The sequence below is a fragment of the Dipteris shenzhenensis genome, chromosome 3, assembly GCF_047967505.1.
Source record: "Dipteris shenzhenensis isolate YYH24624 ecotype China chromosome 3, Dip_SZ_1.0, whole genome shotgun sequence".
Taxonomy (NCBI): Eukaryota; Viridiplantae; Streptophyta; class Polypodiopsida; order Gleicheniales; family Dipteridaceae; genus Dipteris; species Dipteris shenzhenensis.
The window spans coordinates 18437309-18449646 of record NC_141598.1 but is presented as its reverse complement, the minus strand read 5'-3'; the positions used below and the strand labels follow the sequence as shown (position 1 = coordinate 18449646).

The window sequence follows — 12338 nt, the reverse complement described above, 5'->3', positions numbered from 1 at the left end:
GAGATGCTCAAATTTTGCCAAAGCCTCTCATTAGGGAGAGCAAGCCCTTGCCATGGGTGGAAAGGGCAAATTTTAGAAAAAGTTTGAGCCAAAACACAGCCATACAACTCAGCCCAAGGAGGGGAATGCAAGTAGTTCAAGCAAAAATTAAAAAAAGGACAAATGCAATTATTGCAAGAAGCCAGGGCATTACATCGCAGAGTGTCAGAAAAGGATTGCCAATGAAAAGAAGAGGCAAAGGGACAGCTCTAGCAGTAATTTTGTTGCCCCCACTGAAACTTGTGCTTCAGATGCACATGCTGAAGCTCATCTTGTCCAAGGTGATAGAGATTTTGTGTTTGCTGCATTTAATGACAAGATGGATGCCAGGGGGGATTTGAATGCTGAAAATCAATCAGGGGATGCTTCCCTTGTTGCAAGTGATACATGGTATATTGACAGTGGTGCTACTAAGCACATGACTCCTCGCCAAGAGTGGTTTGAGAGCATCACACCTGTTCATGGCAGACAGGTTACATGTGCCAATGATGCTTCTCAAGACATCATCGGAGTTGGGCACATTCCCATTCAGCTTGATAATGGGAAAGTTAAGTATATCCGAGATGTTTGGTATGTTCCAGATTTGAGGCAAAATCTGATTTCAGTTTCAAACATGCCCATGATCAACATATGTTGGTCGAATTTCGGGATAACCAATGCAAGATCAAGGATCCAAAGAAAGGATATGAGGTTGTAGCAGCAACCAGCAAATGAAGTGTGTGAGGGGTGTGCACTTGGCAAATTGCATCGCTTGCCATTTAGTAAACAAGGCAAGAATTGGGTCAAGGCAACCAGAGTGTTGCAGATAGTGCACAGTGATGTATGTGGCTCCATGACTATTCCCACGCATAGAGGAGCAAGGTACTTTGTGGCCTTTATAGATGACTTCTCCAGGTTCACATGGCTTTTTCTCATGAAGGAAAAATATGAGGTGTTCTATTGAGAACCAAACCAATTCTAGAATTGGAACACTCAACTCAGATAGAGGGGGAGAGTACATGTCACATGCATTCCAGGGATTTTTGAAGCAACATGGGATTAAACATCACTTGACATGCCCTTACACACCATAGCACAATCCACTCCCTGAGAGGAAGAATCGTACTCTCATGGAAATGACGAGATGGATGCTGAAATTCAAGAGAGTCTCAAAGGCTTTTTGGGGAGAATCAGTTGTGACAGCCACTTATATTCAGAACAGATGCCCTACCAAAGCTTTGGTTAATGTGACTCCATTTGAGGCTTTGTATGGCTTTAAGCCAAAGGTTAGTCATTTCAAAGTTTTTGGCTCAGTGGCATATGCTTTGGTTCCAGATGCACATCGGACAAAGCTTGATGACAAGAGTGTCAAATGTATTTTCGTGGGGTATAGCACTGAAAGCAAGGGATTTAAGCTTTATAATCCCACTACCGGGAAGGTAATAATCAACAGAGATGTTCTCTTTGCTGAGAATGAGTGCATGCAGCCCGCTAGTGCAGACTTGCCACCATACGATGACACCCCTTTGGACATCATCTAGTTTGAGGATGATGAGATGGAGTCTCTTGATGCTTCCCCTTCTACTTCTCATAGTTCAGATGGCTTGCCACATGTTGAGGATGGCTCTCCCTCAAATGTTTCAGATTTGCAGCCAATTAATGAGAATAGACACCCTCATGTTTGGAGGCATTATCAACGTCGTGAGGCCACTACTTTGGGGAAAACCAGGGCCAGGTTGACGTAGAGAAATCTATTCCACGTTGGGTAAGGTTGACCATTCAAGATGCTAAGGATCAGCCTACTTTGGGGAAAACCAGGGCCAGCACTCATAAAAATAAAAAAAAGGTCAATTTTGCTTTGATGACCTCAGTGATGGAAGCTAAAAATGAGCCTCAGAGCTTCAAGGATGCTCAGCATACTCCGGCATGGCAGAAAGCTATGGAAGTTGAGATTAAATCCATTGAGAAGAATGCCACATGGGACTTGCTTGATGCGCCCATTGGGAAAAATGTGGTTGGCACGAAATGGATTTATAAGGTGAAATACCATTCAGATGGCATAGTCGAGAAATACAAATCCTGTTTGGTTGCCAAGGGGTATGCACAAGAGGAGGGGATAGATTATGAGGAGACATTTGCTCCAGTGGCCAAGATGACCATCATTCGTTCTGTCATCTCTCTTGCTGCGTTTTATAGTTGGTTAGTGTACCAGATGGATGTCAAGACCGCTTTCCTCAATGGAGATCTTAAAGAGGAGGTGTATGTACATCAGCCCCAAGATTTTGAGGTGAAAGAGCACAAGGTATGCAAGATCACGAATGATCTATATGGGCTGAAGCAAGCACCTCATGTGTGGTATCAGAAGATACATCAGTTTTTGCTGTCCTAGGGCTTCGTAAACACTCATACAGAGCCAAATCTGTATGTTCTGCAGCAAAAATCAGAACTGTTCATGTTGGTACTATATGTGGATGACATCATACTCACTAGCACTGATTTGCAACAGCAAATTATAGCAGTGTAGTCTGCTTTATGTCACAAATTTGACATGACAAATTTGGGCCTATTGCACTGTCTATGGAGAACTGTAAGCCTGTGGCTACTCCATTGGAAAAGGGATTCAAGCTGAGTAACCATGATACTGCTGAAAAGTTTGATGGCACTTTGTACAGGCAGTTGGTTGGCAATTTGATATATCTATGCTCCACATGACCTGATATTGCCTACGCCACAGGGCTTTTGAGCCAATTCATGCATTATTCCACGATCACACATTGGAATGCAGCAAAGAGGGTTCTCATATATGTCCATGGCACTCTCTCTCTTGGCTTGCATTATGCTTCAGATTGTGATCTAAAGCTGAGTGGTTTCACCGACTCAGATTGGTTAGGGGACATTGACGACAGATGGTCCACTACTGGCTATTGCTTCTCATTGGGTTCAGCCTGTATCTCATGGCTCAGTAAGAAGCAAAAGCGAGTCTCTCTTCCCTCCAGTGAAGCAGAGTACAAAGCTGCAAATTCGGCCACTATGGAGTTAATGTGGTTAAGGAAGCTTTTACATGACTTGCATCATGCACAGGATGGCGAAGCAAACTCTATCTTCTGTGATAGCCAGAGTTGCATTGCCATAGCCAACAATTGTGTCTTTCATGCTCACATGAAACACATTGAGAATCATTATCATTATGTATGGGATTGTATTTCTGATGGCTTCATTGATCTCATCTATTGTCCATCTGAGGACAATGTGGCGGATATCTTCATCAAAGCCCTGTCAACAAATCTTTTCTCACGACATCGACATGGCTTGGGGATTAGAGACATTCTCACAATGTCAAGGGGGGTTGTGAAGTGATTCACAATGACATTGTTTTCATGTACTCCCGTAGGTTGCATATCCATCTGGATGAATTTGTGCAACCATGGTACTTTAGGTACTGCAGGGTACACCTGAGATGTTTCCAAGGTATTTTCAACCATATCTTTGAGGGGGGATTTGTAAGAGATTACAAAGATATGGTGTTGTAGGCATAAAGTCAACCCTATGGTTGACTAGTAGTACTTGGATACTATATATACCAAGTACTTGTATTGTTTCATTTGAACATTTCTATTGGAGCTTTCTTGTGTGTGCACTCTTGCTCACTTGTATTCACAACCTGTCTCCACTTTGTTCCTACATATCTTAGAGCAGGATGACCCCAGATGGCGCCTCTGGCTTTGGGAGGGTAGGCCCTTGAGGGAGGTCCAGTGGGATCCGGGAGAGTGATTCTGGCCCTCCAGGGATAGCCTTGCCGAGTAGGTGGACGAGGTGTCCTTCTTCTCCTACACCACACGGATTGGCAGGAGGCTTCAGATGGACATCCCTTTGAGGGAAAGGCATTGGGTGGCCCAGAGAGTGCCCTGGGATGTCCGTTCCAAGTTTTGGACATGGTTATGGTCGAGTTTGTGGCCGAGGAAGATCTCGTACTTATTCTAGCTGGCCGCCCACGAAGACTTGCCCATCGGCTCGTGGTTGGAGCAGATGCGGGTGGAGGGGCAGTGTCATTGTTGTTCTGCTGGTTTTCTGGAGACGATCCCTCACTACCTCTAGAGCTGTCGTAGCGCAGCGAGGATTTGGATGGGAGCTCTCAGGATTATGACCCGTATGCAGAGCCTTCAGAGGGACTACACTTGGGGGATGGTGGCCTGGTTGACTGAGGGAGGACACGCGTTCCAAATTGATGAGATCTCCCCAACTTACCGGATACAGGGTTAGAGCATTCAGAGGATAGAGCTCCATGAGGCGGTCCCTCCTGATAGCTCGCTCCTGGGAGGTAGTAGCCAGTATTACTGCGTGGAACATTTGGGTTGCTTGCTGCTGCAGTCTGGTGATGGGTGAGCACCCGGTTCCACCCTCGGCTACCGTGGTCGCCGTCTAGCAGGATACACCCTCCGCTCCACCTGGGAGCGTGGGACCCCAAGCTCCGTGCTCGATTCTGCAAGGCTTGGCCTGCAAGAGTTTTTTACATTTTCACTCTTCGAGGGATTCGCTGGTTGTATAGTCCCCCCACTTGGCTGTTAGCCCCAGTACCAAAGATCCCCTAGGTAGTGAGCAGGATTTCTCTAGAACAGGCCAGTTTTTCTTTCAGCCTTTTCCCGGGTTTTTTCCATACTCAGCACCTTCGGGGCTGTTGTTTTGTATGAAGTCTTCCAAGCATTAATAGAAGGTTCTTTTCTTTGCAAAAAAATAAAATAATCTGACAGTAATGTAGATTTAATTCTTTCAAGGCTGGATCAATCAAAGGTGAGCTTCCATGGAAAAGGGACTGTGCAGATACAGGACCATGATGCTTGTAAATTAAGGAATCTGATTCTAGGAGTATAGAAAGTTGTTAGAACGTGGACAAATCTCTTCAAAAATAAGCAAAGAACCGGCTATTTTGGTGCAATCTAGTCACCACGAGTAGAGTTTTGACTGTGCTCTTCTAAGATCTTTAAGATCAGATACAACTGATTATTTGGGTAAAGTTTTTAAGAGTTTTGCCAAGGCTGAAAATCAGTATCATTCTACACAACTTGCACACCTGATAAAAGGTCAGGTCCCAGCCAGCATAGATGCAATGATCAAGAAAAAAGATGGATTTATCTACTTTGAAAGCTTAGAGAAGCTTGATAATGACCCAATATCTCACCTCCTATCATAAAAATAGCTAAAAGAGTGCATATACAAAAGAACTTGGGACAGTACTGTTTCATATTGAGCAGAAACATATTTCGTGTAAGCTTTCGTTCAGGAAACATGTGCTTAATGATTCACACCCATATCTAAACAACCTATGTTGAAACACTCTAGAATGCCCTTGTGGGCATGAAGTGGGTTATAGTCACCCTGCTGTACATTTATTTATGCTTTAGCACAACTTGGAATGGTTTTGTCCTACCCTTCCCGATCCAACTCTGAAACTTGCATTTTAGAAGATACATACTGTATCGCTATGGCACCATTTGCAGGTCCATATGAGAAGAGTACTCTGGAATTGTCATACAACAACGAATCTGAATATTTTTTATGGATGTTTTGTTTTGTGTTGTCCTTAAATAACCTACTTTTTGGACAACTTTTAGTCTAGCTGTCCAAGTACTGCATATAACAGCTACTGAATTTGTTGAAGCATGAGTCTTGTCATCAGAGTCCAGAAGTGGTACAGAAAACCATTCAAGTCTTGAAACTATAGTTACATCATTTTATCCAAAACAGTTAGTCATTTGAACTGGCTTGCCTCATATAAGGAAGTAATCATAGTTGTATATGCTGGCTGCATGTCCAAGAATGATGTTGAATAATCTTCTGACCAAAGTCATAATACCAATTAAGATGCAATCCCAAGTTCTCAACTACTATGTTTCTCTGATATTCCCAATTGGTGTGTGTCAAGAATCTGCCTTTTGTAAAATCATCCAAATTGTCGGCTTGCAGACCACAGTTCCATTTAGAGCCGTTACATACATCCATTACTTAAGTCCCTTTATATGTTGATCACAGAGATTACCTTCTTGCTTCGCTGGGAATTCCAGGGTATTTGAAACACTGCGGAATGTATTGGTTAAGTATCCGCTCTAGATCGCAAAATGTAACTGGCTTAGAAATAAAGGAGTCCATCCCTTGTGCATAGCATTCTCTGATATTGTCAGCCAGGGAGTTCGTTATCATCTGCATCAATATGTAGTTCATATGCACTGTTATTTTCTGGCATAATGTATCTACATGTTGGACATCCCAAGTAATTGTGAGAACCTATACAATAATTCAACCATCTTATATACAGGAGTAACATTACTATTGTAAGTTGTTAGCCATTCATATATACTAGGAAGAAATCAAGTGATGGAGAGGAAAACAAAAAGGAAAAAGATGAAAAAACCAACGAATAGAAAGAGGGTTGTGCAAAATCCTGGTATTATCTGGCCTATAAATGCTACATGCTGAATGCTTATGGCTCAGAGTAAAACTTGGAGATAAACTTGCAATTTTTTGTCCATTTTCCTGCTGATCTGACATTTCTGGAGAGTAGGCTTGGGTTCCCAAACTCAACGACCTTTAGTCACTGTGGGCTCTTCTCAAGTGAATAATTCTATGTGATCTTCTGTTGTCAGAGGCCATGTCCAGCATCTGGCCTTGGGATCCCAAATCGGAATCCGAAGACTTCATGTCCAAAGAATGCGGTCCATCATAAGTCAGGTACTCAATGACCCGGATCAAATTGGCGATGGTACTGCCCACAAATCTCGTAGTATCTGGGACATATCATCAGTAGATGCTCTTCTGTTTCCAAGTCATGCATGTCACAGATGGTGCATAGTATCAGATCTTAGTGGTGTACTGTGACTGCTGAGAGAAGCAACATTACTAACAAGCATGCTCAAAGTAGAGTCCTCATAAGCATCATGTCCTCCTAGCGGAAAACTCTTCTCTGTGATCCTCCTCCTACTTTAGTGTCTAGTCTTCCTTCTTCTTGCCTTTCTTTCTTTCTGACATGTCTGGTTGGTTCGGCTTCCTCTTGAGTCGATTCGTTTTCTGTACCCCTTTTCCTCTTACTTCCCATGATATCCATCTCTGCAATCTTCCCTAGTTTCTCCTACTCAACCATATGTAGCTCTTTCTCCCACCTGCTGGTTTTACGGCTTCTTCTCTTACCGGAGAGACTGCTTGTGCTTGTGGATTACCCCTAGCCAAAATCTGAGGTGGCTGTGCCATAGTTTGAGGAAAAATTAGGAATACCTTGGCCTGGTTCCATTCATGGCCAGGGAAAGTTGTGCATGCTGTGTCCCATCTCCCCGCAGTTCCAGCATTGCAATTGCCCTCAACCTCTCCCCATACCATCAACTCCTCGACTCCTTCCTAGACCTCTATTTGCATAGAAAGTTCTGCATCCCTAGCCCTTGTTCTTTGGGCCAAATTGATAGAAAGATTTTGTATATTTTCGTTTATCCTTTCCACAATATCTGAAGTAATAACAGGATCTACCTTATGATGGTTACCTTGTATTGTAAGCCCCTCTCTTACTTGGACCTCCAATTTTCCTCCCTTTGAAGGCACAGGTTCCTCTACCTTGACAACTATATGAAAATTCATCCTATCTTATAATTCTTAGCCTTGTAAGATGCCCTATCCTTGCCTTCTCAAAGCATTTTGGTTCGAATTCTTCCACCTTTTCTTTCAACAAGGGATGCAGTCCTGCTATAAATCTGTCCTCCTTCAACCACCTCTCCCGCTCACGCTCAGCCTACGCTCCCTACGCTCACGCTCTCCCACTCACGCTCTCCCGCTCACGCCCTGCTGCCCTCTCCCTCGCAGCTCTCAGCCCCTCGCTCCCCGCTAACCCCTCGCTCCCCTCAGCCACCCCTCGCTCTCTGCTAGCTCGCTCCCTCGCTCAGCCACCCCTCGCTCCCCGCTCCCTCGCTCCCCGCTCCCTTGCTCCCCCCTCCCTTGCTCTCCCGCTCCCCGCTCAGCTCCCTCGCTCTCCCGCTCCCTGCTCCCTCACTCCTTGCTCCCCCGCTCCCCGCTCAGCCACCCCTGCTCTCCACTCAGCACTGCCCCCCGCTCAGCCCCTCGCTGCCCTCAGCCACCCCTCGCTCCCCGCTACCCCCTCACTCAGCCACCTCCCTCCCTCCTTTTCCGCTCATCCACCGCCCCCCCCTTCTCTGCTCCCCTCGCCACCTTCACTCTCTTTTTTTCTTTTTTTTTTGGAACTTCGGGAAAAAAAAAAAAACCACCACCCAAAAAAAAAAAAAAAAAACTCGCCATCTTAGCCTCTCCTCCTTCTCCACCTCTTGGCTGCCTCTCCACCTCAGGCTTCCGCCCTACCTCTCCACCACCTCGCACTGGACGTGCCTCCCATTATGGGAGGGGTAACCGGTGCTCCCGCTCCCGGTCGAACACTAAGATCTGCACCCGCACCACAAGAGAAATGGGGACAAAGCCAAGAAAGACGACAATAATAACAACAAAAAAAAGCAAACGACACAACTGAAATTGGAGGATGTGAACACACATTACAACCGAAGTGGACTCAGGGTAGACAGCAAGGCAAAGGTAGGACTCGCCTCAGCTTCTTCAGCCTCTATCTCTACCTCAACCTCAACTCCCACTACAGTGTCAGTTTCGTTTTCAGCTCCAGCCTCAGCTCCCTCTATCTCTATCTCTACTTCGACTTCAATCCCCGCTTCAGGCCCAGCTCTAGTTCTAGTCTCAACTCCATCTACATCTACGATCAGTGACATACTCATGCCCATGGCGCCGGTTGTTGTTCCCTTCCCCTCTTCTCCTGTTACAGCTCTCGCACAGCTTATGACCCCTACTTCGGAGGTGTCATACACTGTGCCGCATTACGCTTCACTCTCCCCTCTCCCTCTCAGTCAGCCCACCCTCCCACACCCCATTGGGACTGCCTCATCCATTCCACTATCATCTCCGTTCCTCACTCAGTCACCGTCCAGTTTCCGGACTCAGTCCCACTCTTTCATGCCACAGTCACCACAGTTTCAGCATGGACATGGATCGGCTGATACACCAGAGGCCCATGAGACCTTGCTCATGGAGATACATAGTTTCCGTGAGCGTGAGATGGAGCTGACTCGCTTCGCACGGGAGCAGGTCCGCTTCAACCAGGAGCAGAGCCGCATTCATACAGGAGCAGGCTAGGGCCATTTGGGAGCAGGCGGGTCTTATTCAGGGACTCAGATAGGATATCATGCAGCTCCGATAGGAGGTCACAGCCATACACACTGTCCCAGTGAGTACCCCAGTGGTCGAGGCACAGATTGCGAGCATGCAATCTGCTATTGAGGAGACTTCCAGATGGGTTGACGTGGCCAAACGGGAACCCGCAAGGGTAACCGTTTCGGCTACCCTCATGGAGCAGCAGCAGAGAGCCAGTAAGGCTCTCAATATCAGAGTACGCAGGATCCCATGCACTGAGGCTACACCGATGGTAGATGCGACTGCATTCGTGGCCGCTACCCTGGGTGTGGCTGAGCACAGGATAGAGAGGGCATGGCGGGTGGGGAGAGATCCCAACCGAGAGCAACCCCTAATCATACGATTCCATGACACTCGGGCACGACTTTCAGCTCTACGACACAGGTCAGTCCTTCGAGATCAGCCAGCGATCTCTATGGATGAGGACCTCACACCTCTACAGGTTGAGGAGAGGCGCTCTTTGCTACAGCAACGGGATCAGGCCCGGAAGGAGGGAAAGTGAACAGTGGTACGAGAGGGACGACTTCTTACAGGCCCCCGTAGGACACCTGCCCCCTCCGCTACATAGGAGAGCGGGGTCTATGAGACTCAGATATCCGAGACCCTGTCCTGCACCATTTGGAACTGTAATGGTACCTTATGGTCAGAACCAGGGAACTTCTCAGAATCCTTTACAGGCCACGACATAGTCTTCTATACAGAGACACATCAGAGTCCAGAGCGCCCTCTTCCAATAGTCAGTGGATATACATGGGAGTCTATGACATCCCAAATCAGCCAGGTCCCTAACCTCTCACACATGCCTCGTCCCACATCCTGCACCCTCTTCACTAGAGGAGGGGTAAAGGATGCCGTAATGAAACTTCATAATGGCCGAGCAAAGGATCATGAGGGGCTATGCGCTGAGTTCATTGCATATGGGATTAACCTCCTAGCCCCGATCTTAGCAAAGCTTTTTAATGAAACGGTTTGTTTGGGATTTCCACACACTTGGACCATTAACACTATCTCACCCATCCACAAGGCAGGGGATCCCATGAGCCCGGAGAACTACATGACCATTATGATTGGACATGTCATGTCCAAGATTTATGCATCAGTACTTGACTCCGAGGTTAGCAGACTTGTAGAGTGTCGAGGACTTAGAGCAACTGGACAAGCCGCGGATTCCGACGTGATCATGGAACCATGGACCACATTCTCACGCTTAGATGTATCATCGAGGAGGCGAGGCTACAGAAGCAGAGGGTTTATTGTTGCTTTGTGGATTTCCGCAAGGCATTTGACACGGTCCCGAGAGCCCGCCTCATATGGCGCCTACAGGACTTGGGTTATGACCAGGAGATCATTTGGGCTGTCATGGCACTTTACGAGAGAGTTTCTGGCAGAGTTTGGGCAGGATCTAGGTGGACAGACGAGATCATGAGTACCATCGGGGTCAAACAAGGGTGTCCTTTGTCGCCTACCTTGTTTGGCCTCTACATTGACGAGCTTGAGACAGTGATGCAGACACAGGGGGGTGTAGGTTGCTCTCTTGTGGGCACGCTGATCCAGATTTTGCTCTATGCAGATGACGTGGCTCTCTTGTCTTCCTCAGCAGAGGGGCTTCAGAGACACCTAGACGCACTACAGTCCTTTTGTGAGTCTCATGATTTGAAGGTCAACCCGGGTAAAACCAAGGTCATGATCTTCAATACATCTCGAGCCATCATGCGTCAAGAGCAGTTCACATTTGCGGGGTCATCTGTTGAGATAGTTTCATCATACACTTATCTTGGGGTTATCTTCTCCGGACCGAGCTTCACTATGAGACCTGCGATGCAGGCACGCTTGAGTAGAGGGTATGCCTCATTGGCCAATCTAGAGAGGCAGTGCTTCTGCTCGCACTTTCAGGATCCACGCACCAAGGGGTTGCTTTTTGACTCCTTAGCTCGCCTAGCAGGGATGTATGGCAGCCCTTGTTGGGGGCCAGACTAGTCGGATACAGAGTGGGCTCGTGTGGAGCAGCTACAAGTTCTTATGTTATCACGGATGATTCGTGGTAAGTCATCCGTTCCTCACCAGATCATTCAGGCTGAGTTTGGGTCACCCCCTTTACAGCTAGATGCTGCATTTCAGGTCATCACATATCTGTACCGAGTTAGGGAATATGGGGATTATACCTTGGGGCATAGCAGGCTACCATGGATAGCTCTATCCTCTTCTATGGCACTTGCAGCAGGAGGAGATCAGAGGTGCTGGTATACACGTATAGAGAGATGGTTTGAGCGACTGGGGCTCCACATGGATAGACTACCTCCCTTCCAGTATAGCATGGATACTCCGCTCTCTCCCCTCTTATCACACGAGGTCAACCAAGTTATCCGTGAGGATCTACTACAGCTACACACTTTTCGGACCTAGTTGGAACCAAGTGAACTCCCAGCGAAGCTTAGCTTCTACAAAGATCACTTCTTACATATCACAGCAGAGGGTTTCATTGACCCACCAGGATACACACAGATTCACCTACCCCACTCGCTGAGGATCTCTCTTGGATAGTTCCGGGTCTCTTCACATAGACTTCGCATCGAGAGCGGCAGAGCAGAGCGACTACACAGGGAGCGGCGCATATGCACACTGTGTGACATACAGGAGGTTGAGACAGAGGAGCATTTCATCTTTAGGTGTCCTGTGTACTATGAGATCCGAGGACGTTTCCACTGCCTCTTTAGGGATAGTTATGAGATTTTAGCCTGTTTCCTCTCCTACCTAGACCAGCGGTGTTTAGTAGGTTTCATTCATGAGGCACTTAGATACCACGAGAGGATACTCCGAGCACGGAGATAGGAGCAGATTTCTTCCTCAGTTGATCCCTCTCAGAGCTCTATCACGGAGTTCTTTCAGCTAGATCACATGGACCCCAACGAGACGAGGCCTCGACATGACCGTGACCTGGAGCCCGTGACCCGACAGCTCAGACAGACTGTCGACACACAGATCACACTTGGAGACATCCCCTCCTTGTTTAGAGTCGGACGAGGGTCACAGTAGCCCTAATTAGACGTAGAGCTACGACCAGGAGATGTGCCGAGACC

General features: G+C 47.0%; 1 protein-coding gene across 2 annotated transcripts in view; it reads right to left on the bottom strand.

The window, feature by feature from the left end:
• Positions 1–5463: 5463 nt before the first annotated feature.
• LOC147903468 (histidine kinase 5-like) overlaps positions 5464–12338 on the bottom strand; it is a 101092-nt gene continuing 94217 nt past the window's right edge. For both annotated transcript variants that reach the window (XM_087399151.1, XM_087399156.1), the window contains exon 13: positions 5464–6213. In XM_087399151.1, coding sequence (XP_087255277.1) covers positions 6049–6213 — 165 coding nt within the window. In that variant the 3' untranslated portion in view covers positions 5464–6048. The remainder of the gene's footprint in view (positions 6214–12338) is intronic.